The 25,203-nt window shown below is 47.0% G+C and overlaps 2 protein-coding genes across 6 annotated transcripts in view; both read left to right on the top strand.

Annotated features, from left to right (window-relative positions):
* Positions 1-6,956, top strand: part of THRAP3 (thyroid hormone receptor associated protein 3) — a 38,144-nt gene extending 31,188 nt beyond the window's left edge. For 3 of the 4 annotated variants that reach the window (XM_035118055.2, XM_060275843.1, XM_060275842.1), the window contains 4 exons: positions 2,266-2,447; positions 4,048-4,240; positions 5,085-5,246; positions 5,575-6,956. In XM_035118055.2, coding sequence (XP_034973946.2) covers positions 2,266-2,447; positions 4,048-4,240; positions 5,085-5,246; positions 5,575-5,796 — 759 coding nt within the window. In that variant the 3' untranslated portion in view covers positions 5,797-6,956. The remainder of the gene's footprint in view (positions 1-2,265; positions 2,448-4,047; positions 4,241-5,084; positions 5,247-5,574) is intronic. The other variant, XM_035118058.2, reaches the window with a different exon arrangement.
* Positions 6,957-15,780: 8,824 nt separating this feature from the next.
* The window catches only part of LOC118087354 (CD2-associated protein), a 29,365-nt gene continuing 19,942 nt past the window's right edge, over positions 15,781-25,203 (top strand). The window contains exons 1-2 of one of the 2 annotated variants that reach the window (XM_035119919.2): positions 15,781-15,910; positions 19,035-19,192. In XM_035119919.2, the coding sequence (XP_034975810.1) occupies positions 15,907-15,910; positions 19,035-19,192 (162 nt within the window). In that variant the 5' untranslated portion in view covers positions 15,781-15,906. The other variant, XM_035119920.2, reaches the window with a different exon arrangement.

Raw genomic sequence — 25,203 nt, 5'->3', positions numbered from 1 at the left:
GGAAGACTTTTTGTGATATTTTGCTGCTTGTAAGTATGACTAAATCACTTGTCTTACCCGTGATATTTCCAACCATGTTTTCAAAAAGACGTGCATGTCAGGAAGAGAGGAAAGTAAATCAAATCCATTTCTGAACCAAGCACACAGATATTTTTTCTGCTAATGTGTTTTCTGTTGACTGCCGCTAGTTTTATTTTAAAATGCTGCTCAGAATTAAAAACACTCTCTTGGGGGGGGGGGTCTTTAAAACTGTTACAGGCAGCGAAACAATTATACGCCCCTAATTTTAAAGGAAAAAATTACCATCTTGAGTTGAAGCATTGTCTGTTCACTTTCATACACATTTGTCGTAATGGTTTTTAGCAAAGCTGTTGAAGGGTTTGCTTTCATGTCATACCTGTGTTCTCAGTTTCTCCAAACACACTTGTCGCATTTGAAAGATATTAGACTGCTGGTTCGATCTCTCTCTACCACACCATCCGATGGTGAACATGCTTGTATGTGCGAATAGACACATACTTCAGGTTTACAAACAGACAGGAGCTCGTTAGACGGCTTCTTTATGAAATGGAACTACACAAATGGCTACAACAACTGATCTAGGTTCTGCTGATTAATGACATTTGATGGTGTAACGAGTTTCCATTCTGGCAATGACAGATCGGCTTTGTTTTATGAGTTGAAAAGAGAGTTCTCCTTCACTTATGGAAGGCAAAAGAACAAATACAGCTCCCACATTCAACCATGCCAGCGTCTTTATTTTAATCAAAAAGTGGGTTAGAAGCTTGTGTAAGTAAAGTACTTAATAGAGAGCTGCTACCCATTCTTTTTGAGTTAAGACGAAACTGATGCTCCCGCTTTTCCCTGCCCTAGTTATTCCAAAGTCTTGTGCTGGACTAAAAGTTACCAGAAGCTCCACTGATTGACTGTTTCAGTAAAAATCAGAGAGACCTGTAACAATTCAGAAATGACTTTGATCCTACTGCTGTTGACTGAATATTTTCCTTTGCCCATAGAATTTAATCTTCTCACCACTTTCTCCTGTTCTTAGCCATTTCTTCCCAAGTGTGCCACTTAAAGTATCCTAAATAAGGACATGGATGATGAAATAGTGGGATGAGACATACCTGTGTCTTTTTTGTGTTTTGTTCATGGGAATCTCATTCCGTAAAGTGATCTCCGAGAATATCTTAACTTTTCCAGCTACAGCTCCAAGCACACTGTTGATGCTGAATAAATGATTGCTGTTTATAAGTATTGCTCAGAATAAGTAATATAGATACATTTATCTTGCACAACGTATTCTGCTCTCGAGGTTCAGGTTCCCCAAAAATTCAGGATCTTCTCAGCAATGGAGACAGGGAAGGGTGTGTGGATACTGGATTGTAGCTGAATGGCAGAAGCAGGGAGTTCTGTTTTGCAGGGGGTGGGAGTGTGCGCTGAGCACAGCAATGCAGAACACCTAAGTTCTAACTCTTGTCCCCTAGAAGCCAGGCCAAGCTTGGCTCCATTTGGTTGCTGAGTCTTCAGCAGCAGGTGTATGTTCAAATCCTTTTTCTGCCATCGTACGTGCGAGAAACATGATGCCTCGTTTTTGTGCTTATGGTGCACAACTCTGAATTTGAGAGGTTATGCTGATTGAGAGCAAACTATGCAGCAGCCCCTTCAAGGCTCATTATGGATCTCTCAACAGCCAGTGGTGATTAAAGGGGGGGGAGCACACTCAGGAAGCCTGCCCCCCCAATAACTCCTTCACTGGTTCTCTGGAATGTAGAGAATTGGCTCTATTATGATACTGGAGCTTAGACGGCCTGCACATTTCCCCTTCACTTTCCATAACTGCAGCCAATGTCTCCTGCAGTGAGAGGAGGAGGGGGATCCCTTTCCAGGCACAGGGAAGGAATTCTGTTGTTCAGTCAATTCCCTGCAGAGCACAAGAATCTGTCAGAAGAGGAGAATACCAGTTTTTAGCTTGGCATATACAGATCATTGCCCCTTGAGCCTGTTGTTTTTCCTTTGGAACCCAGTTTTCCTCCCTTGATTTGATTAATAATTACTTAAGTTTGGCATAGAGAGAAGTGGATGCAGAAAGATTGAAATCTTTTGCGTGGATCTTGTGAAGTCATTCAGTCTGTGTATTAGCACCAGCATAACTTCCCTTGCTTCAGTATTTTTCAGTCCTGAGCAAGGTAAAAAGGTTTGTAGTTGTGAAGGAATTGCTTAAGGCTCAGGTGTCAAGTCTTTCCCCTGTTTTTCTCTTTGCAGACCGAAAGCAAATACAAAGAGGACCCAGTTGACCTGCGCCTTGACATTGAACGGCGTAAAAAACATAAGGAGAAAGATAAGCGAGGCAAGTCGAGGGAATCGGTGGACTCCAGACCCTCAAGTCATTCACGGGAGAGATCAACGGAGAAAACTGAGAGGTCTCATAAAGGGTCCAAAAAGAAGTATGTAGGAGGAGAACAATCTCCAATTTTTCCCTTCCCTTTTTATTTTTGATGCCACACTCAAGAGTGATAGTGAGCTGACATAATGAAACCCCACGGAAGAAGCTAGCAGGGAAACATTTTCAGCCCAAGGGCTGCATTTCCTCAAGAGGAACCTCCCCAGGAGGTGCATGCCAGTGTGGGTGGGGCACTGGATGCTCGGCAGGATACGTTCAAGAGGTTTCTACAGTCACACGTGCAGTTATCCAGCCTTGCATCCAAGCAAGTAAGAGGTGCTACCACAGTTCAAGGAGACATCCCAACCAGGCACAAACACTGAGGGAAGGTGCAGAGCAGAAGCAGTATGGGGTGTGGCCTTGTAAAAGTCCCAAGGGCCAGATAGAGAACCCTGGAGTTTCTCCTTCAGCCCATGAGCCTGAGGTCCTTCCCCTCACTGGGCTAGTTGATGATACTTGCTAGGATGCAGCAGGTGTCAGTGTGGGGCAGTCCTGTTACATAGCACAGGCTTCTGGGGATGTGGGAAAGTGCTGTTTTTACATCCAGGCTTGCTAGGCCTCAGCTGTTGGGTCCAGCCACCCCCCTCATATGCATTGCCTGTGGGCTGTACACTGCACCACAAGGTCTGCAGTAAGTAAGCAAGCTGTTCCAAAAGAGATGCTTCTCCGTCATCACTGATCTTCGCATTGAGCAGTCACTAATAAGCCTCCAAGGAACCAACCCTACATTTTCCCAGAACACAGTTTGTAGGGTTACTTGCTGAAAGGACACAGGCAGGCTAGTCTAAGTGTTTTTCAAGTCAATGTCTTTTACACTTATTTATTTGTTGATAAAAAATATTCTTAAGTACCACTAATTCATTTTTTAAAGTTATAAATGTACATTTGTGATTGTTGGCTTAGCCTTTCCCCCTAGATGTGGGAAACTTCAAACGCAACTTCGCTCTTTCAAGCTAAGAGAGGTGGGTGTAAGAGAGAGAAGAGCTCTCTGGATCATTGGGATGGGGCATGCTAGCATTGCTCAATGCTTTTCTGTCTGCATTTCTGAAACTTCCATTTTTGCAGCAAATAGCTGTGTGTTTGGGCCACTTTGGGCTGAATGAGGCACTGATCTTGGACACCACTATGCTGCCCAAGCTTAATAACAGTGTGTGTGTGATGTGCACCTCTGTTGCTGGATTGCACTGGAGCCCTAGAGAACAAGAAGCCACTCTAAATAAAGGAGGGGAGACTGTACACTTGCTTTCATGTTCGGTCTGGAATCTCCCGACGCAGAGACCCAAATTAACGATTCTCTTCAGTCATTGGAGACAGCAGGGTACAAGCAGGGTGGTTGCGGAGGCAGGGAAATTGCTGCTTTTGGTCTAGGAGAGGGTAGGGAGTATGGTACTCTCCTGTTTGTATATAGCAGCATCGTCCAACAGGTCGATCGGGATCGACTTGTAGATCATATGATTGTTTCCCGTAGATCTCTCTCTCTTTCCAGAAACAGCCCTTTCTCTGAGGAGTGGGGAGAGGTGGAGGAATGACTGACAATGAGGCAGTAGAGATGTGCCCTCCCCTGACATTCATATGTATATCTCTCTCTCTTTGCCTCGACCTAGGAAGCACCGGCGTGTGCGGGAGCGATCTAGGTCAAGCTCCTCGTCATCACAGTCTTCCCGATCCTACAAAGCAGAGGAGTACCCCGAGGAGACTGAAGAGCGAGAGGAGGCTGCCCCCGGCTTTGACAAATCCCGCCTTGGGACCAAGGAATTTACAGGCCCAACTGATAGGGGTAGAGCCCGAGGAACCTTTGTAAGTTGTCCTTTTGGAGGGTGTGTGCTCTGGGCCCTTGTTCCAGGGTGATAAGTCAAAATAGTTTGAATTGTGGCAGAGCTGAAGTGTGGACAGGCACCTCTTGAAAGGGGTTCAGTGTTAGGTGTTGGCAGCTACCCAGTGTAAGGGAGTAATTCTTGCCTATAAAATTCTTCCACGTATTTACTGAGCACAACTTTTTCAGAAGAAGTTTCCTATTTGTGGTGAAAGGGCAAACTTTTTTTAAAAAACAAACAAACACACCAATATGATATGATCTACCAAAAGCAACAAAACCATAACATTATAGTGGACATCAGTTGCTCAAGGAAGTGTAAGGAGCCACACCCAGAGGCTCACATCCAGACCCAAAAATCAGTGAAAATCTGAAGGACAATTTAACCAAGAAGGGACCTAGCTAATAGGTTGAGCCAAAAGAGTTGGTTGGTTTTGGGTTTTTTTTTTTTAGTAAATGGTGGTATTATAACACCTCTCTGTCCGGCTATGTAAGGCAAAAAGGGATCCCAAGTGCCTACAGATTTGTCATGTTTACTTTAGCCCTCAAAATAGTGCTGTTGGGTCAGTTTTTTCTGGAAAGGCAGTAGCCCACACCTTGAATACAGAAGTGTGATGAGTGTTTCTAGTGATGGACAATTTCCATTCTATTTGTTGCTAAGAGATAAACAGTCAGGTGTGTGTGTGTGTGTGTGTGTGTGTGTGTGTGTGTGTGTGTGTGTGTAGTGCTCCAGAAATCATGACAGGCCATCCCAGACCCAGCCAGATCCCCTTTCTTTCTGTTGCTCGCTTTTTGATGTTCCCTTTCTTCCTCTGTTCCTGATGACAGCAACAGTTCCGGGCCAGGGGTCGTGGCTGGGGAAGAGGGACCTTCTCTGGCAACAGCAACAACAACAACAGCAGCGGCAGTGGCAGTACCGACTTCCAGAAGCGGAGCAGGGAGGAGGAGTGGGACCCCGAGTACACCCCCAAGAGCAAGAAGTACTACTTGGTATGTGCCCTGGGGGGTGAGATGGGGATGGGGATGTGAGCTGCCTGCACAGAAGTTGTCCCTTCCACCAGGTGACAGGCCCCAAGTTGGTCTTGCTGTCATTGTCTCTTCAGCCATGCAGAATTACTGGAGGGCTTATTTGCAAAATGCAGAGGCTGGGGGGCATATTCCAGGGTGTTTATCCTCCCCTGCCTGTGTGGGAAATGTGACAGCGGCCACTGGGGAAAGGAGAGGGAGTGGGCAGAGGTGGGGCCCTCTGGTGGGCTGTTGAGGAGCTCTGCATTTGCTGACTGACAAATTCCTTTTTCTTCTTCTTTTCCCTCTGCAGCATGATGACCGTGAGGGCGAAGGGGGTGAGAAATGGGTGAACAGAGGCCGGGGACGGGGCATCTTCCCCAGAGGGAGGGGCCGTTTCCTGTACCGAAAATCGAGCACCAGCCCCAAATGGGCCCATGACAAGTTTAGTGGTGAGGAGGGAGAGATTGAGGATGATGAGAGCGGGGCTGAGAACAGAGAGGACAAAGAGGCCCTTCAGTCGGTGGCGGAGTAGCAGTCTCGACAAGCGGAAGGAGGGTCCTGCGGCCCTGAAGCAGCAAGAGCTGTTGGAGGGGGGACTCTGTCAGTCTGGACTGTAATTGATCCTTATTGACTAGTTGAATGTTCTTTTATTTTCTCTTTTTTAATTTTTCAGTGATCTCATGGAGGACAGTGGAGTGAGTTCTGCCCAATACTATTGGCAATCAGTTTTTGCGCGCTTGCTCTCTTTAATGTGATGATACATGTGGGAAATTAATTCCCTGCTCTTTGTTTTTCCCCTTTCTTCCTGTTTGTGGATATTCTTTTTTAGAAATCCTTTATTTTAAGCGTTTGCATATATACACATATAAAAACAACACCCCTTAAAATGGTTAATTTCAGAAAGGCGTTTGTGGTTCTTATATATAGAAGAAAAATGCATGTGAATAAACATCTGACTAGAAACTGTTGGGACCAAACTCTGTGGTGTTCTTAATTTAAAGGAACTTTCCCTTTGCTTGAATTTGGAGTCGTTTCTCTTCAAAGAATCACCTTTTGTTTTTTCCCTTTTTGTGCTGAAGTTCTAAAGTGTAGCATGGCACAGTTGAGGGGGAGGGACCCAAGCTCTCCCTAGCACCACCACCAAAATGCAAAACTGCTCTTGGCTAATGTTAGCAGCATCTTGGTCCGTTCACTCTAGATTTCTTGCATACCCTCTTTGCCTCCAATTGTGAATCTGAACACTATTTTTGGGGTCACATAGTTTTCTAAGAAACTTGTGAATATACTAGGTTTTAAAAAAGAAAACCAGACATATAGCATGAGAAATGAGGATTTTTTCCAGTATTTTTATTAATCTTTTTATAAAGCAATTTTGACTCACTTCTGTGATGGTCATGGGTAAGTTGCTGACAGTTGGGTTTGTGATTCTCTTCAGCTTTAAATCCGCAGCACTCAAAACATGTCAGGCAGGTGATGTGCTCACTCTCCCATGCCAGCTACAGAGACTGTAGTTGCCCTATTGAGAAATCTGTCCCCCTGGAAATGAGACTTTGCAGTGCTTCTCTTTGTTCCCCTTTTCCTCTCTGTGCTATAAATAGAGCTCATTTTGTGGGACTGGTGCAGTTCTTGCTTAGCAAAGCCTGCAAGCTTTTGTTTTGACTCCTTGTTCAAATAAAATTACATTGAAATGGACCATGCAGACCTTTTTTTATTGCTGCTTTTATTGAGCCTCCACCTCACCCCCACCCCCAAAATATGGTTGCAACATAACCTTACATCAAACAGGGCCAACATGATAGTGTTGAGCAAAAGAAAGAAAAAAGAGTTGTTCAAAGCTCCTTAAGGGTAGCAGAAAAACGCTCAACCTGCCACCCTTGATCCCACTAGCCATATGTTTAACATTGCAAAGAAGTGTGTGCGCCCACAGAACGCTGTACATCTGTAGGGCTCTCCCTACCGGGTTGCCTAAGGTTCCCAAATGAGTGGATGAGCCCCCATCCTTTTCTCACCCAAAATGCCTAGCTGATGTGGCCTTGTAAAGCACTTTCTCTCTGCCATCTCACATACTCCTGGAATCCGGGGGGGGGGGGTTGAAGACTCCTATAGAAAAGAGAGAAAGTGGGGGAGCAAAGTATTAGAACTGGAGGCTGCATTTGGGTTCTACAGATGCCAGTGTAGAAGCCACTGCAACGTGGAGGAATCATAGAATCGTAGAGTTAGAAGAGACCACAAGGGCCATCCAGTCCAACCCCCTGCCAAGCAGGAAACTCCATCAAAGCATTCTTGACATATGCCCGTCAAGCCTCTACTTAAAGACCTCCAAAGAAGGAGACTCCACCATACTCCTTGGTAGCAAATTCCACTGCCGAACAGCTCTTACTGTCAGGAAGTTCTTCCTAATGTTTAGGTGGAATCTTCTTTCTTGTAGTTTGAATCCATTGCTCCGTGTCCGCTTCTCTGGAGCAGCAGAAAAAAACCTTTCTCCCTCCTCTATATGACATCCTTTTATATATTTGCCCTATGTGTGCAGGAGAGACTGTGACCAGGCAGTGCATAAACAAAAATGCATGTAGGCTTTCTAGATACTGTACTGTAATTGGCTTTGATCTTTTGTCAGCCCATCAGCACACATAGGGCAAATTTTAAGGATGGGTCCATGTGCGTACTTGGGAGTTTTCTTGCTTTGTGGAATATTTCCTTTCTGTGAGACACACCTCTGCACACACAAAAAACCCTGAATGACCTGATCTATAAATTATGCAAATTAAGAAAAAAGCCTTTTGTTTGGGAGGAGGGTGCATTTAAGAGAGAACTGTTCAAAAGACTTGAGTGGTGTATTAGGTAGGTGCAAAGTTTAAACCCTTCAGGAAATTGTGGGGAATATTGGCAAACCCTGTTCTTTCCAGCAGCTATGCTTCCCCCCCCCAAGTTTTTAATTAATTTTTAATGTCCTGTTGCCTGAGGGCATAATTAGAAGTGAATATAAAAATGTGCTGGCAGTTCTCAGTGCTCCTGTGTTGGGGCACTGTGGCGCCTGCTGGGCAAGGCAGGTGCTGCCAGGGAGTCTTCTGGCTCAGATCTTTTAGATACAGGTACTTCATTGCACTTCCATTCATTCTTCCTCCCTCTCCTCTAAGTGGGGGCTTACCCTGGGCCCCCAAGGTTGCTGCACAACAAACAGGGATTGTGAACATTTCTGTCCAAACAGAACAGTCTTCTGCACCACAGAGGCTCGGGATTGTGTCATGTTGAGGGCAGCTTAACACATTTAATAAGTGGAAACCGCAATTCTGCAGAAACACAGCTGGTCCCCCAATTTTCTCTGCATGATGAAGAGAAGATTTCTATCCCCTTCACATGTTGCAGGGTCCGTCTACTGTGTTCCCAACACATGAAGTGACTAAAAAAACTACAAGCCTGCGAGTTGTGTTTTATGGGTCTCTGGGTCTTGAAATTTCTTTGGCACCATTCCCAGGCTGAATCTTGTATGGCAACCAATCAGTTGAGATTTGGGTTTACCCTGTCCTACCTTTAGAAATTCAAAGTAGGAACAGTCCAAAGTTCAAAATGACATGCTTTAGTGGCTTAAGGCAGCAGGGTGGTTTTTTTTAAAAAACAACAACAACAACAACACTAGAATGGTATTATTGACCCAGCCCATCTGGCCCTGGTAGAAAATGATAAGCACTGGGCTTTTCTGGATCTGGTGAATGATGGCTGCAGACCCCTGACGAAGAGCTGCTAGAACACCTTTTTGCAGGCCACCCCAATGGTGGATGATTTTGGTCAACCAATATTACTGAGAGTGGCAAAGGTGAAAGATGTATTTGAGATTAGAACTAGTGCCTTGAACTGCTTGACAGCAATTCTACAGAAAACCAGCCTCAGATGCCAGAGCATTCGAGTCATGTTCTAATCAAAAATCCATATTGGGGCAATATTGTTTATTATTTTGAGTTCTCCAAAACTTTACACCAGACTAAATAGGTAGCTAGTTGGTCCTTTGTCTGTCTCAGGTGGGGTGGGGTCCAGAAACCATGATGCAGTAACACTTTCATTAAAAGGTAAAGGGACCCCTGACCATTAGGTCCAGTCGTGACCGATGGGTTGCGGCGCTCTTGCGTTATTGGCCGAGGGAGCCAGCGTACAGCTTCCAGGTCATGTGGCCAGCATGACAAAGCCGCTTCTGGCGAACCAGAGCAGCACATGGAAACGCCATTTACCTTCCCACTGTAGCGGTACCTATTTATCTACTTGAGCTTTGACGTGCTTTCGAACTGCTAGATTGGCAGGAGCTGGGACCGAGCAATGGGAGCTCACCCTGTTGCAGGGATTCGAACCGCCGACCTGATCGGCAAGCCCTAGGCTCTGTTGTTTAACCCACAGCGCCACCTGCATCCCAGTCAGTCAAATTATCACAGTCAGTCAAATTATCACAGGGTTGTGAGCAAGCTGTAGTGTAGAATTGTCACAGCAAATTGCGGACGGGAGTTCAGCATGATGTAAAAGTCCCTAAAACAAACAACGTGTAAGAGTCTTTAAGATGGAATGCAGGAGGAGCTGTTCAGGCATAATTAGATCATTAAAATGGGGGAGCAACTTTTCTTGCTGCTTTGTGGCACTAGTCCCGTGGGGATCTTATTCCAAGCTACACTGATCCATTATTCCTGTACGACACCTCTGGTAGCCTATCTTGAGACTTTTAATTCAGACTTTGGGGCACAACATCACCAAACATCTCCCTTTCCCCTTTAACATCCAACCTGAAAAGGACTTCCAAGAACCAGTAATGCTTGTTCTTGGCTTTGACATTTGGGTCCTGCTATAAAGGTATTACTCTCAAGGTGGCTCAGTTTTTTTTACAAAGTCCTTATGATTTGAGGGGCAAAAGGACTGCTTAAATGTAAAGGGTGTGGAAGCATTGTTCTAAGGCTTCCTCAACCTTGGCCCTCCAGATGTTTTTGGCCTACAACTCTCATGATCTCTAGCTAGCAGGACCAGTGGTCAGGGATGCTGGGAACTGTAGTCTCAAAACATCTGGAGGGTCGAGGTTGAGGAAGCTTGTTCTAAGGGTTGGTTTTTCTGGGTGGGACTCTCCCAGGTCTAGGAAACGAGCAAAACCTATTCCCTCATCTGTCTCTAAAGGAAACTTTCTTTGGGACTGTCCTTCCATAAATCCCCTGCCCAGGAAGCTAGAGGTTGCCTCCCTTAAGCAAAAGAATCCTCTGCAGCCTGGTTTCCATCAAATGTGTTGCACTAATGGGTCAGCTGGTTGCCCATTAAATGCTAGGTGCTTATTTTATGGCACTATAAATTGCCAGAGAACAAACAGGTACTTCTGCTTGTGTGGGATCAGGCAAAGTTGGGATGACATCATCTCAATAAAAAAGCCTAATATGTGGGTGGCTGGCTTGGAGGGGGGGGGGCAAAATGTTCGCATAAGGAGTTGCATTCGTGTCAACTAACTTATTGGGCATTTAGGTTACATGGCGCCAAAGAGATAAAATATATTGTATTGGGGCAATACCTTTGTTAGGTCAATCCGAATGGAATAAAATAGTGTGCAAGCTTTTGAGTTCCTTGGAACTCTCTATAAGCTGGGATGTTTAGGGAAGCGGGTATGTGTGTTGGTATTTAAGAATTAATGTGTTAGGAGCTAGCAAACATTCAAACGAGGTGCTTTCAGGTGCTTGCTAGTTTCACGTTTCACTGCAGCCTCTAGAAAGAGCAAGTTCATAATGGCCTAAATGAGGGGGATGCTTCTTTCCAGGAGGCTGTGGTGCAGCATGAAACCTTAAAACACCTAGAAGTGAATGTCAGCTGGCTCCTCCCCTAAAAGGTAAAGGGGCCCCTGACCATCAGGTCCAGTCGTGTCCGACTCTGGGGTTACGGCGCTCATCTCGCTCTATAGGCCAAGGAAGCCGACGTTTGTCCACAGACAGCGAACCAGAGCAGCACACGGAAACGCCGTTTACCTTCCCGCCGGAGTGGTCCCTATTTATCTACTTGCACTTTGACATGCTTTCAAACTGCTAGGTTGGCAGGAGCTGGGACCGAGCAACGGGAGCTCACCCTGTTGCAGGGATTCGAACCACCGACCTTCTGATTGGCAAGCCCTAGACTCTGTGGTTTAACCCACAGCGCCACCTGGATCCGTGGCTCCTCCCCTACTCAATCTTAAAACTCACCAGGTGTAGAGATGTTGTTCTTGGTTTATTTCATTTGCCACCTAATACAAAATTTATCTATGTGAGTTACACAATTAAAAAGCAGCCACCACCAACAAATTAACAATATCCAAACACACAGAGAGAAACAGCCACTATTTTCATAATGCCTCGGAAGTCTGGGAGAAGAGTTACCTCTTAACTTGGTGCTGAAAAGCTGGAGAGAGCATTCCACAGACAGGAAGCCACAACTGAAAAGGCCTCCCTTTTTGCCACTCTCTGAAGCTCTATTAGAGAGACCACCAGAGAAAGGCCTCAGGTGATGACCACACTGCAGGTATGTTTAAGTCAGTGGCTTGGCTAACACCAACAGCCTTCTTTCTTTTTTTCTTTCCCCTTCTTTTTCTCTCTTCCCCCCACCTTTTGACATCAACACCACTACTTACATGACTTTGGGGGTATATGACAGTGTTAAAAAGGAAAGAGGGAGCTATAGTCAATAAATCAAATGTGGCTGTCCTGTAGTCCTCCAGATGTTGCTGGGCTGCAACTTCCACCATCCACATCTGCTGGCCATATGAAATGGGGATGATGGGTGTTGTAGTCCAAGACATCTGGAGGGCATCAAGCTGGGTTAGGATAGCCCAAATGAACAAGACACAATTCACCAGGTGCCTGAAAGCTAACAAGGAATGTGCCAGGCAGGTCTCCCTTAGGAGACAGCCCTGTTGCGATGATGCAACGCTAGGAAAGGCTCTCCAGTTATCATTCGCTACCCAGCTGACCACCTATTGTTAGGTTTGGTTCTGTGAAACCTCCATAGCCCCATTAGCTTGGATTTGTGATCCAGAACAGCTTTCCCTAACCTGGTGTCCTCTAGGTGTTTTGGAGTGCAACTTCATTTTGAATGCCCACAGTTGTGCTTTGCTGCCTTGGGGCTGGGCACTAGATTTTATATACCAGTATATAAAACCTGCCAACCTAGCAGTTCGAAAGGACATCAAAGTGCAAGTAGATAAAAAGCTACCACTACAGCGGGAAGGTAAACGGCTGCTCTGGTTCGCCAGAAGTGGCTTTGTCATGCTGGCCACATGACCTGGAAGCTGTACGCCAGCTCCCTTGGCCAATAACATGAGATGAGCGCCGTAACCCCCGAGTCGGTTACGACTGGACCTAATGGTCAGGGGTCCCTTTATGCCTCAGTCTGGGTTCTTGTAAGAAGTTAGATTTGGGTGCCAATTGGAAAGACATTATCAGAATTGTTGCATCTTAATTATGCTGAGTTATTGGACTGTTTGTTGGGAGCAGGGGGAGGGCATCAAGACAATTCAACAGCCACAAACGGAGAGGGAACTGAATGCATTGAGGAAATGACATCTTACTGTTATTTTCTTACATCCTCGGGCCAAGTGTGTGTCATCATCTGCCGTCCCAATACAAGTTCAGTAACTCAATCTGTCACCCAAGGGCTTAGGGAGCAACCGGTCTGGACAAATTCCATTATGTTTCAGGCAGGATGTGAACTATTCCAGTCTTGGTCATCTGCAGTGCCGTCACCCACCTTCTATGGACACTGCTTGGGGTCTGAGCAATAAAAGCAGGCTGAGTTTCTGTGCGGGTGTGCCCTGGGAGCTCTTTATGACTGTTTTGTGTCCCATAGATACTCCAGCCAGTTGTTGATGCAAAGAGGGGCTCAAGTGAGGCAGGGACACCAGGCATAAACAGATTTAACTGCCCCTTTCTTCTAACTGGGAGAGGATTTCCCCCCAATTGCAGGTATTCAAAAGATCTTGGCCTTCCAGTATTTTGAGTTCTTCAAAGCATCTATGCTAGAACTGCAAAGGAACTCATCATAATACTATGTAAGGGGTGTTTTTCATCCCAGCTTTACCACCACCTCTGTGTGTAGGTATGGCCTCTAAGCATATTGTCCAGAGGAAATGTGTAAATTGATAAGTTAAATGTCTAGGACTCCTTGTGCGGGAAGCAACCTGAGGCAGGGTGGGAATTCATTACTGTACAGAGGCAGTCCTCCACATGAAGGCATCCTCTATTTGAAGGTCTGTCTAGTTTTTTTTTAAAAAAAAAATCCTCAGAGAGGAACACAGGGGCCTTGAGGTTGTGTACCTCTCAGCACACCTGGGCAGCAAACTGAGCACTAGGTGGAACTATGGTGGAACATAACAACAGTGTATTTCTATTTAAGTTATAGAAATTGTTTCTAAATATGCATCTATGCAAATAACTTAGCATATGCAAATTCGACACCATAAAAGGTCCTCTCTTGGCCTTCTTTGTGTGATGTGTTCCTCCTTTTGTTTTTGCCAAAGCCTGAGTGGCTGTTCCTGAGGGTTGCAGTTCCGCTTGTGAGTGTGTGCAGGGCTGAAATTGGTCTTCAGCACAGCAATTTCTTCCTAATTCAGACTTCAGACCGATCAGCTGCTAAAGTTTACTAAACTGTCAGGAGGAGATTCACAAAGCAAAAGTAGCCATTTTGGAACCTAAGAAAAACCCCAATATCTCTGTGAGGGATGCTTCCAGATAGGTATTTGATGGTGGATCCTCAAACAAGCAAGTTGTGTTTTTGTTTTTTTGTAGTGCCTACATGACATAATCAACATCAAAATCCTGTATCTTCCCCTTATGATCTGGTCAACCTCTCTTTACCTTTCCAGGGAAAATCCAGCGAAGAAGTAAAAAAAACTTGCCAGCTACTTGTTTGTGATATCTCAATAACCCACCTGCCAATTAAGCCACACCTGGACCAGAAGCATCCAAGGACCAAGTGAATAAATATCAGAAATAGGGAGCAAACTTTCAATTGCCCAGTAATCAGGCTGGTGGTTAACCAGAGCCCGGGGGGGGGGGGGAGGAGAGAGCTGCTGGTTTGTTGCTAAAGCCAGACCATCTGCACCGATGCCAGTCTTCAAATGGTGTGTGGCTAAATGCAGCAGCAACAGCAGTGCTTTCAAAGACCACCTTTTCATCTGTTCTGTGCAGGATTCAGGTTACACCAGGGGTCAGCAAACTTTTTAAGCAGGGGGCCGGTCCACTGTCCCTCAAACCTCGTGGGGGGCCGGACTATATTTTGGGGGGGGGAAATGAATGAATTCATATGCCCCACAAACCCCAGAGATCCATTTTAAATAAAAGAACACATTCTACTCATGTAAAAACATGCTGATTCCTGGACCGTCCGCGGGCCGGATTTAGAAGGCACTTGGGCCGCATCCAGCCCCCGGGCCTTAGTTTGGGGACCCCTGGGTTACACCAAGGGATAATGGGATATCGAAACACACAGCAGCAGATTCCCCCCTTTAAAAGAAATAAAAAATAGAATCCAGCAGTTCTCTAGATCTGTCTCCAGCAAGAAGTGAAACACCCAGGTTCCTTGTGAAAGATAACAACAGCAAATAAAAAATGCGGTGTTTTTGCAAAGCTGGAAATCAGTACAGAAGAAAGGCCTAAATGCATGAAAACGCCTTTTGTTAGCCCTGGGACCTGTGCCCAGTGCCATTATCCAGCAATGAACATGAGATCCCCTCACTGGAAAAGAGTGCCTCTGAGCATGTGTCATGCACCATATACCTCTTTCCCCTGAACTCCTACAGAGCCACACACACACACACACACACACACACACACACACACACACACACGGCTAGCACAGTTGTGTCTGTCCCCCGACCCTCAGCACCTGCCACCTTAGGTGCCTGCAAAGCTGCCAAGTTATCCCTTTTTTACAGGGATTTTCCCTTATGCTGAATAGGCTTCCTCGCGAGAAAGGAACAGCTGCCAGGTCAAATGGTGTGACTTCAAGTTGGAACAGAGCTCCAGGGCCTCTTTTTATTTTTAGATACGGCAAATGCTCTGAAGGTACTGAGCCATACTGTACAACAATATGGATACAGCCATTTAATGCTCTCCTGTCAGGCCTTTTCTCTCCTCTTAGTGACATTTAGAGTGCAAGCTGCTCAAGTCAGGGGTTTGCCCTTTTTGTTAGGGTATCTTGCCAAGGAGTGGCTCTATGTTACAATGGCAGAGATGGCAGCTTTCATACATCCATTTTACACTGAGGCTGAGAAAGATGGCATGCCTAAGTAAGGCCACTTCCCTCGCTCAGGTGCAACCACCCACACTTCAGGCCTGCACTTCAATGCTTACCCCACTCCCCGTCACAGGTAGGCTCTGCCCATCTATTTGGGGCAAGCAAACCCCCTGGCCTCCCCTACCTGCCCGGTAGCAGCCTGGAGCCCTCCCTGCTCCTTCCTAGGCTCTCTCACGAACCCGCCTCGCCTGTTTGCCTCGCCTGGGCTTGTCCCTCCCTTCCCTGTGTGGCAGGCTTGTCCTGACGGGCCTCCCCTCCCTGCTTCAAAAAGGGAGTGCCTGGCTTCCTTCTCCCACTTTTCCCAGGAAGGCACAGCTGGCTGGATCTATGCGGAGGGAGGCAGCCGGAAAGTGAGGAAGGAGCCGCCATGGGTAGGTTTCAGGGGCCACCTGGGAGCCCTGCAGGGAATGGGACTGGAGCTGGAAGGATTTCTTTCTTGCCTGGGTTTTCCAGATGACAAATCTCACAGGTGCTGCCAGCTGCGCCGGCCGCCACGTCTTACACACAGCTGTGTGATGGCATACAGTTCTGTAGGATCACATTTCCTCATTTCCTATGAACGCTACAATTGATACACAACACTGAATTGGCTCACTGCTTCAGTGCTCTGGCAGGTCAATGATTTAAAGGGCATTATTTTTGTAAAATAGGTGAGTTTAATGTTAGTTAAAGGAGAACGGCTATAATGTGGTATGTGTGTTGTTGTTGTTGTTGTGGCCAGGGGCGGGGGGGAGGATTTAGATTTTTTTTAGCGTTTTGAGTGTCTGAGGATTATGAGAGTGGAAGTCCGTTCTAGAGCAAACAGTGTGGGCACAGGGTGCCCACTGCCAGGCCCACTTCAGTGGAGCTCATCCCCCACCCCAGTGGAGGTCCCACCTTCTCCACTGAAGTGATGAAACTGAACTTGCTGAGGGAGGGTTGTGTGTGTGTCTGCATGCTTGGCATACCAGGGAAACATGAGAATACCTGCGCCCTCAGGTAACTGCTAGGACAGAGCAAAAAGAAAGGTAAATCAGGCCTATTTTTTTTACTGATGTTACTTTTATTAAGGCCTAAATTTAAGGCATAATTAATAAAAGTGTCCCTGCCCCTACTTTTACTGATGGTCCCCCTTGGCCACAGTCTCTGTCAGAGTATCACTGGGCCCCTCTGCCTCCATCCAGCCCCCCCCCCGGCCCAGCCAGGTCTCCCTCTGAACTTTTGCCTGGCTAAAGAGCTTGGCTTGGCCTTCAGTGTATGTTCAGTGCTTGAATTTAACAAGGGAGAGGCAGAGAGGGTCTGGCCAGCCCCCTTTTCCTCATTGAGGCTTCTAGTTTTAGCAGAGTATTGTGTGAGATTCGGCTACCACTGGGAGGAGTCAGAGCTTATCCACTTACCTTTCCTCCGCTCTTTCCAGACACAGTCTGTGCTTTAAAGCTCCATGTCCAAGCACCCCCCTTATTTTGCTTTCCCCACAAAAACCTGCTCTTTAAAGCTCAGTTGGAGCAAACAGCAATATATGGAAAACCAAAATTGATGTTTGCTCTGGTTGTGCCCTAAAGAGTAGATTATCATGGGGAAAGCTCCAGGTCAAATATGAAGAAATCATGCTTGAGCAAGGAGCTTTTAAGCATGGACCTGTGGCTAGAAAGAATGGGGCAAAAGGTTAATGTGGGTAAGCCCTCAGAGAGTAGGGCTTGTGGATTTGGTGAAGGCTGCTCTGTCTTGCCCTGCTGCACCCCTAGGAGAAAGAACTTAGGATGTACCATCTGGTTACTGGGTTCCACTTAAAGGGACCAGCTGGAAGTTGATGCACTGGTCACTGGCTGGCCATTGCTGCTTTATGGAAGGGGCCTCAGCCTCACAACCCTGTGAAGAAGCTCCTTGTGGGACAAGGGAAGTAAATACCAGTCACCTGTTTGGAAAAGGTTAGGCCAACTTGGTGGCCTTCAGATATTTTGGGCCACAGTTCCCATCAGACCTAGCTGGCTGTTGCCATCCATAACTGCTTCTTGTGAATGGTTTTCTGCCCCATTCCAGGTGCTTATACAATAATCTCAGCAATATTAAATTATCACCAATTATCCCTGTTTAAGATACACTTAAGATCTAATTATCACGGACCGCTTTTTTTTTTTTTACATTGCACTGCCATTCAACTTCCACTTCATGGTTTGCATCCAACATTAGGCTACATTTGCACCATACATTTAAAGCACTATGGTACCACCTTAAACAGTCATGGCTCCCTCAAAAGAACTCTGGGTGCTACGGTCTGTTATGGGTGTTGAGTGCAGAGCTACAATTCCAGGAGTTATTAAACAATCAATCCCCCTTCCCAGGGAACTCTGGGAATTGTAACTCTGTGAGGGAGATTTGCGTCTCCACACCCATAACAAGCGACAGCTCCTAGGATTCTTTGGAGGAAGCCATGAATTTTTAAAAGTGGTATCATAGTGGAGAATGTGGCTCTCCCTCTGTGGAGGTTTTTAAGCAGAGGTTGGATGGACATCTGTCATGGATGCTTTAGTTTAGATTCCTGCATTGCAGGGGGTTGGACTAGATCACCCTTGGGGACGCTTCCAACTCTCCAATTCTATGATTCTATGAAATGTACGGTGTGAATGTGGTCTTAGACTTCAGTGCCAGATTTAGGGTGGTACAAGCAGTTCCCCTGCACCGGGCGCCAAGCCGAGGGGGTGCAAAATAGTGCACTTGAGAGCATGCATAGAATGGAAGGTAAGAGGTGGGAGGGCGATATAACAAACTCGAATTATTGTGAAAATAAGAAGGTGAAATATTATTTTGGTGAGGCGCCAAAGTTTGTCCTCGCTCAGGGCCCTTGCAGACTATTGCTATTTTTGGGTCGGATTCAATTACAAAGCACCTGCAAACAGGGCCGTCTTAAGCGGGTCGGGCGCCCTGGCACCGTGGTGCGCGGATCGCTCTGGCGCCCCCACCCCGCCCCGTTTCTTCCCGCGGCTGGTGGGTGGGTACAGCGTGGTTTCCGCACGGCTTTGCCGTGCAGCGCCAACCCAACACGCCACCCAGCTTACCCTTAGAACCGGCCCTGCCTGCAAATTTAGGTTGCACAACTGCAGCTGATTGGGAGGTCTTGTGCAATGATCCTGTTTCTCTCAAAAGATCAGACTTTTGCAATAAGGAAAGTGATGGATATATGCACTGCGAAGTGTGGGCTAATGATTCTTTGGTGCAGGCTACATACACACTAGACTTTTAAAGCACATTCTTTCCCTCAAAGGACTCTGAGCTTTGTAGTTTACCCCTCACAAATTTACAATTCCCAGCAACCCTTAACAAACTACAGTGTCCAGAATTATTTGAGGGGGGGAAATGTCCTTAGCCACATTGCATAACCGCAATGTTGCCTAACTTCCCCATGAGCCAATCAGAATGAATGCTCTTCAGAAAGGTCATCTGGGAGTGCCCATATTGGAGTGAGGCTGCTGATGTTTTGGGGAAAACCTTCTTCCTACTTCTTTCCTCCTCCTCCAGAGGTCTTGGTCTTGGTGGACTTTGACGGACAGCTGGGTGATGAGCTGAAGATCACTGCTGGCGACATCATCCAGAAGGTGCAACCAGGCCCCGAAGAGGGGTGGCTGCAGGGGGAGCTGGAGGGCCGGGTGGGGCTCTTTCCTCGCCAGTTTGTGCAGGTGAGCATTTACACCCCCTCCCACTCCAGGTCTAGGCATATCTCCTTGGAAGTAGCCTAGCCCCAGGTAAGTGTGTGTCCAGGGTGTGTTGAGAAGCATGAGGAACAAGTGGAGACAGACTTGCGTGTTTGCAAACATGCCTGTTACACCAGTCTGAGAAGGGCCATTGGCTCAGTGGGTAGGACATTGGCCTTGCATGCAGAAGGTCCCAGGTTCAATCTCTGGAATCTCCAAGTAGGGCTGGGAACATCCACTGCTTGAAACAACTGCCAGTCCTGAGGTAAAGGTAAAGGGACCCGACCATTAGGTCCAGTCGTGACCGACTCTGGGGTTGCGCGCTTATCCCGCATTATTGGCCGAGGGAGCCGGCGTATAGCTTCCGGGTCATGTGGCCAGCATGACAAAGCCGCTTCTGGCAAACCAGAGCAGCACATGGAAACGCTGTTTACCTTCCTGCTGTAGCGGTTCCTATTTATCTACTTGCATTTTGACGTGCTTTCGAACTGCTAGGTTGGCAGGAGCTGGGACCAAGCAACGGGAGCTCACCCCGTCACAGGGATTCAAACCGCCGACCTTCTGATCAGCAAGCCCTAGGCTCTGTGGTTTAACCCACAGCGCCACCTGGGTGCCTAGTCCTGAGGTAGATGGACCAATATTCTGACTTAGAACAAGGCAGCTTCCTATTAGGGAGCAACAATCGGGTATGATTACTGAGTGACCTGTCAGCAGGGAAACTGTGATTTGCCATGGCCTGAATGCATGAAAACGCCTTTTGTTAGCCCTGGGACCTGTGCCCAGTGCCATTATCCAGCAAGGAACATGAGATTCCCTCACTGGAAAAGAGTGCCTCTGAGCATGTGTCATGCACCATATACCTCTTACCCCTGAGCTCCTACAGAGCGACACACACACACACACACACGGATGGCTAGCACAGCTGTGTCTATCCCCCGACCCTCAGCACCTGCCACCTTAGGTGCCTGCCTCACTCTGCCCAATGGCTGGACCAGCTCTCTGGTGGCCAGATGCAAAAGCAGTCAGGCACCTCCTGCATCTTTAATTGCTGTAGAGCTGAGGGAATTTTGGCAGGCATGACTTGCATGACAGATTTCCTCTTCTTTACAACTATGAAAGGTGCAAGAACACCACACAGCGAGAGACAGAGTGTGTCGTGTGTCTCCATTTTCAAACAAATGTATTTGGAATCTGGGAGAGGTCAGATGAAAGGTTTTTCAAACCCAAACTGAGCCCTTCTGGCACTGGGCATTATAGCAGTGAAGCAGTTCTCTAGCAACTCCCAAGGTACACAATGCCATGACCTTGTTGAAGCTAAGCAGGTCTGGTTCTGGTCAGTACCCAGACAGAAAACTGTGTGGAACCAAACATATGCTGCCTTGAGTTCCATGAAGGAGGAATGGGCGGATATAAATGTAAGAAAACGAATAAAGTATCCAGGTGAATAGTCATGTAGAAGAGGGAACCTACACCATACATGACAAGCTGCCCTCTTCAATAATAACAATTAAAGGTGTAGGAGCCCCTTCTTCCTTTCCACCCAAGGCCTGGTCCTCCAGACTTTTCCTCCCTCTTCAGCTTTGTTCTATTCCTGCAAAATAACAAACTGGGTATTTGCCTCCTGCTGAAGTTCATGGCCAAATAATGCAAATTATTTCCCGAGCTAATTTGCACCTCTGAGGACAATTTGTTTAAAGAGCATCCCACAGGGAAGCTGCATGGAGATGGGTGAGAGGTGCTTTGTTCCCCCAGTTTCACCTTGTAAGGGCTGCAACGCACCCATGTCTGTCACCTGCCTCCTGCCAATGTTTGCCTGGCCTTGCGGCTGCTCAAACAAGGCAGCTGGGCTAACTGCAAATGAGAAGGCTGTGTGGAAATGGGCAGCTGTGCAAGGCCTCTGACACATTGCGCATGTTGTGTGCCACTGCACAGACTGCCCCACATCTGAGCCAGACATGTGTGGAGCCAAACAGAACACCCTTGTCCAATTAGCCAGTGGGATCAGTGGCTGGTTCTTTACTAGGCTGTACAATCTGTGTTACATGATAAAAAGCAGGGCTTTGACCATCAGGTGCCCAAGGAGGGCTCCAGGCTGCAGCTCTTTTGTAGGAGGCATTCAAGCCAGTGTGGCATCATGGTTAGAGCATTGGACTAAGACCTGGGGGACCAGGGTTCAAATCCCCCCATGGTCATGAAGCTCACTGGGTGACCCAGGGCCAGTTGCATTCTCTCAGCCTAACCTACCTCATAAATACAGGTAGGTAGCTGTGTTGGTCTGCTGTAGTTAAATCAAAATAAAAAAAAATTCCTTCCAGTAGCACCTTAGAGACCAACTAAGTTTGTTATTGGTATGAGCTTTCGTGTTCATGCACACTTCTTCAGATACCTCACAGAGTTGTTGTGGGGATTATATGAGGAGGAGGAGAGCTATGTACTCCTTGAGCTCCTTAGAGGAAAAGGTGGGATATACCGTAAATACAATACAATACAATACAATACAATACAATACAATACAATACAATACATAAATAAATAAGCACTTTAGGTTTGCATAATGAAAGTGGATCAATGGGCTCTGTTGCCCTAGTGCAGGCATAGGCAAACTCCGGCCCTCCAGATGTTTGAGACTACAATTCCCATCATCCCTAGCTAATAGGACCAGTGGTCAGGGGTGGTGGGAATTATAGTCCCAAACATCTGGAGGGCTGGAGTTTGCCTATGCCTGCTGGTGCAAATAAACCCCCCTTTTAAAAAGAATCAGACTTTTCCATTGTACCAGAGTGCAATCGGCTATCTTAGGTGGTGTGTGCAGGCCAGGCTGCATGGTGCACACAATTCTGCCCTCCAACATCTCACCACTGCTCACTCCCCCAAGCTACCTGGGTGGCATTGCATCACATGACCAGAACAAAACACACACAGAGGCAGTGCCTGCTGAAGTGCATGTCCTCCTGGGCTGCCTCCTCGGCAAGGAATGATGCCAATGGTAATGCATGGGAGAAATTCAACCAGGCAAGAGAGTCAACAAGGCAGCATGCCGGGGAAGAGGTTGACTATTGCTGCTCTTCTGTCCTGCAGCATCTGCCACTTGAGGTAGGTGCCTCCCTCTACCTAATGATAGAGCCAGCCCTGAACAGAATGCATGTGCAGAGTCTTCTGCACAATGGATTGTACTGCATGTGGGCCACAGTGGGAGGGGTGACCTTGAATGCATGGGGGCAGACCCAGGTGAACTCAACAACATCTTCCCCCAGCTGTACATCTCTGAACATATAGAATGTCAGCCACTTGCACTAAGGTCCCCCCCCCCCGGTTGCTGAACATTGGCAGCTCTTTGGGGGTCTGCACCTGGCATTCCAGTTCTTGATTTCCTTGAAAAAGCTTCACTTCCTTGTGGGTTGCCAGGCAAAGGTGTCTGAAAAACATCCTCCCTCCAGTGCACCGCTCCTGGCAGACAGAAGGTCTGTCCTGCCACAATCGGCTAGAGTCCTCCTTTGTGGCAGGAGGGTGAACTGGATGCCCCAGTCCGCACCCATTATTCTGTGAAATAAGCTAAAGCACCAGTGAAAAGCAGGCACACACACACACACACACACACACACACACACACACACACACCCTAGCAAGGAGCACCTTTGCCTCACATGCCATAAAAGTGACACTCCTTCCCCTTTCACCAAGTCCCGCCTGCCTGTTGCTCCCTAATTGTTCTCAGGGCCTTTCCCACATTATCAGGAGTTTTTCCCACTTCTGATAAAGGGGACCCCTTCCCTTTCTGAAAAATGGGGCCTAGTTGTTTCCGCAGTGGCAGGTTTCCCACAGTTCCATGGGCAAGTTGCCAGGGGACGTTATCAGCTCTTAGCTCTGTGTGTTTCTTTGCTAGAATGGAACCCAATAAACAAGCCTTGGAGGCAGGGTACGAGGAGGCATGAGAAGAAGAAGAAAAATACATGAAAGCAGGCATCGGCTTTTGACTTCAATACCTACGTATAATTGCCCTAATTCTAGGGTTAAAGGGCTTTTCAAATAACCACTTGTCCTCCCAACAGCCCTCTGAGGCAAGCCCATTTTATAAATGACAAACTGAGGATGAGAGGCAGGGACTTACCTGAAAGTGCTCAGTTAGTTTATGGCTGAAGAGGTGGGATTTGAACCCATGTTAAATCCAGCATCTTCAGAAGGCCATATAAAGACCCATCAGGAAAGAAGTATCTGTCTTAATGTTATTGTTACAGGTAGGTAGCCGTGTTGGTCTGAGTCGAAGCAAAATAAAAAAATTCCTTCAGTAGCACCTTAAAGACCAACTAAGTTTATATTTTGGTATGAGCTTTCGTGTGCATGCACACTTCTTCAGATACACAGTTATTGTTATTGTTATTGTTATTGTTGTTTTTAAAAAGCATGCATTATTGCCCATCTCCAAAGAGCTCTGGGAATTGTGGTTTATGGAGGTGTTGAGGGCTCTGTGGGACTACAGGTTTGCTGCCACGTGGAACTACAATTCCCAAGGTTCCTTGAGGGGGGAGGAGCCAGAAGGGTCGTTCCATTCTGCTTTGTAGTACAGTATAGACGGGTGACAAGGTGTCATGTGTTGAAGCACTTGAAGCCACGCCCACTCGCCGCCCCCTATATACCTGAGGTAGGTTCCTGCTTTCCCCAGCGTCCTCTCCAGGATGGCTGTTTTGACCCAGAGCCCTTATCTTTTCCGCCAGGTAAAGGGGAGAGGCCTCTTTCGATTTTTGAGTTTCTGAATGTTTCTCTTTTCCAGGGGGCAGTTCCTTTGCAGGCTGCACTCCCACCTGTTCAGTGGAGCAGCCCAGCCAGCCATTCCAGTGGTGATACTCGTTTGCTTTGTCTCTTGAGAGCAGGGAAGAGAAGCAGGAGACTCCTGGCTTTTCTTCCCAGCTTTGGTTCGCCTCTAGTGAATTTGGGGCTAGTACTGAACGCCCTTCACAGTTCAGGATCAGGTTCCTTAAGGGGGCACCTGTCCCTTCGCTACCCAGGATGTCACTGTGTCCTGTGGGAGAGGTGGGTCCTCCTTAAAGGCCCCCAAACATCAGATACCACTGCTCCACAGTGACTCAGAGCAGGGTGGCTGCCCCTGTTCTGTGGGACAGCATTCCAGCTGAGAGAGGAGAGGGACATGATATCTGTACTGAAGGGATTTTGGCCCCCATAAGCTTTCCCAGGTGGATGCAAAGGTATCCGTTTTGCACTGTTTTTAAACCTCTTGTCAGTTGAAAGGGCTATAGCTCAGTTGAAGAGTGTCTGCCTTGCAAGCAGAACGTCTTAGACTCATTCCCCAATGACATCTCCAGGGAGAGCTAGGAGAGACTCCTGCCAGCTGCTGCCTCCAGTCAGTGCAGACAGTACTGAGCTGGATGGGCAAATGGCCTGACTTAATATAAGGCAGTTTCCTATGTTCCTGTTGGTTTTTTGTACTGTTTTTATGGTATGTCTGTTCCTTATCTTGACACACAGGTAAAAGGCGATTCCCCAATTAATAAAGGTGGTTCCTCAATTAATAAATAGTAAGACCACATAGTGCTAGCTCTTCCAGAAACTCTGCCCCCCCCCGCCCCTTTGACTTATGCTGTATAACCTGTGAATAGCAAGTTGTGTGTTTAGATCCTCTTTCTAAATTATGTGCTTGAATCAATTGGAGAGGAAGGATGAAAACATGACTTGAACAGGAAGTCTCAAACTGCCAGCCTTGTGCAAACTGGACGTGATGATTTAACGTCACCATTAGCTGTGATACTGCTTGGCAGGGGGTTGGACTAGATGACCCTTGGGATCCCTTCCAACTCTATGATTCTATGCATTCCCTGACAGCCAACAAGTTGTTGGGATTGTTGACGTCAAATTGAACTTGCCATTTTATTGCTCATTTGTTCTGTTTGGAGAGATTTTTCGCGATCCCTTTTTGTTTTAGCCACCCTAAACAATTTAGTGTCACCAGCAAACTTGGCAACCTTAAGCTTTGTTCCTAGTCA

This window comes from Zootoca vivipara, chromosome 6 (genome assembly GCF_963506605.1).
Source record: "Zootoca vivipara chromosome 6, rZooViv1.1, whole genome shotgun sequence".
NCBI classification, from domain to species: domain Eukaryota; kingdom Metazoa; phylum Chordata; class Lepidosauria; order Squamata; family Lacertidae; genus Zootoca; species Zootoca vivipara.
This window is presented reverse-complemented; position numbering and strand designations above follow the sequence as displayed.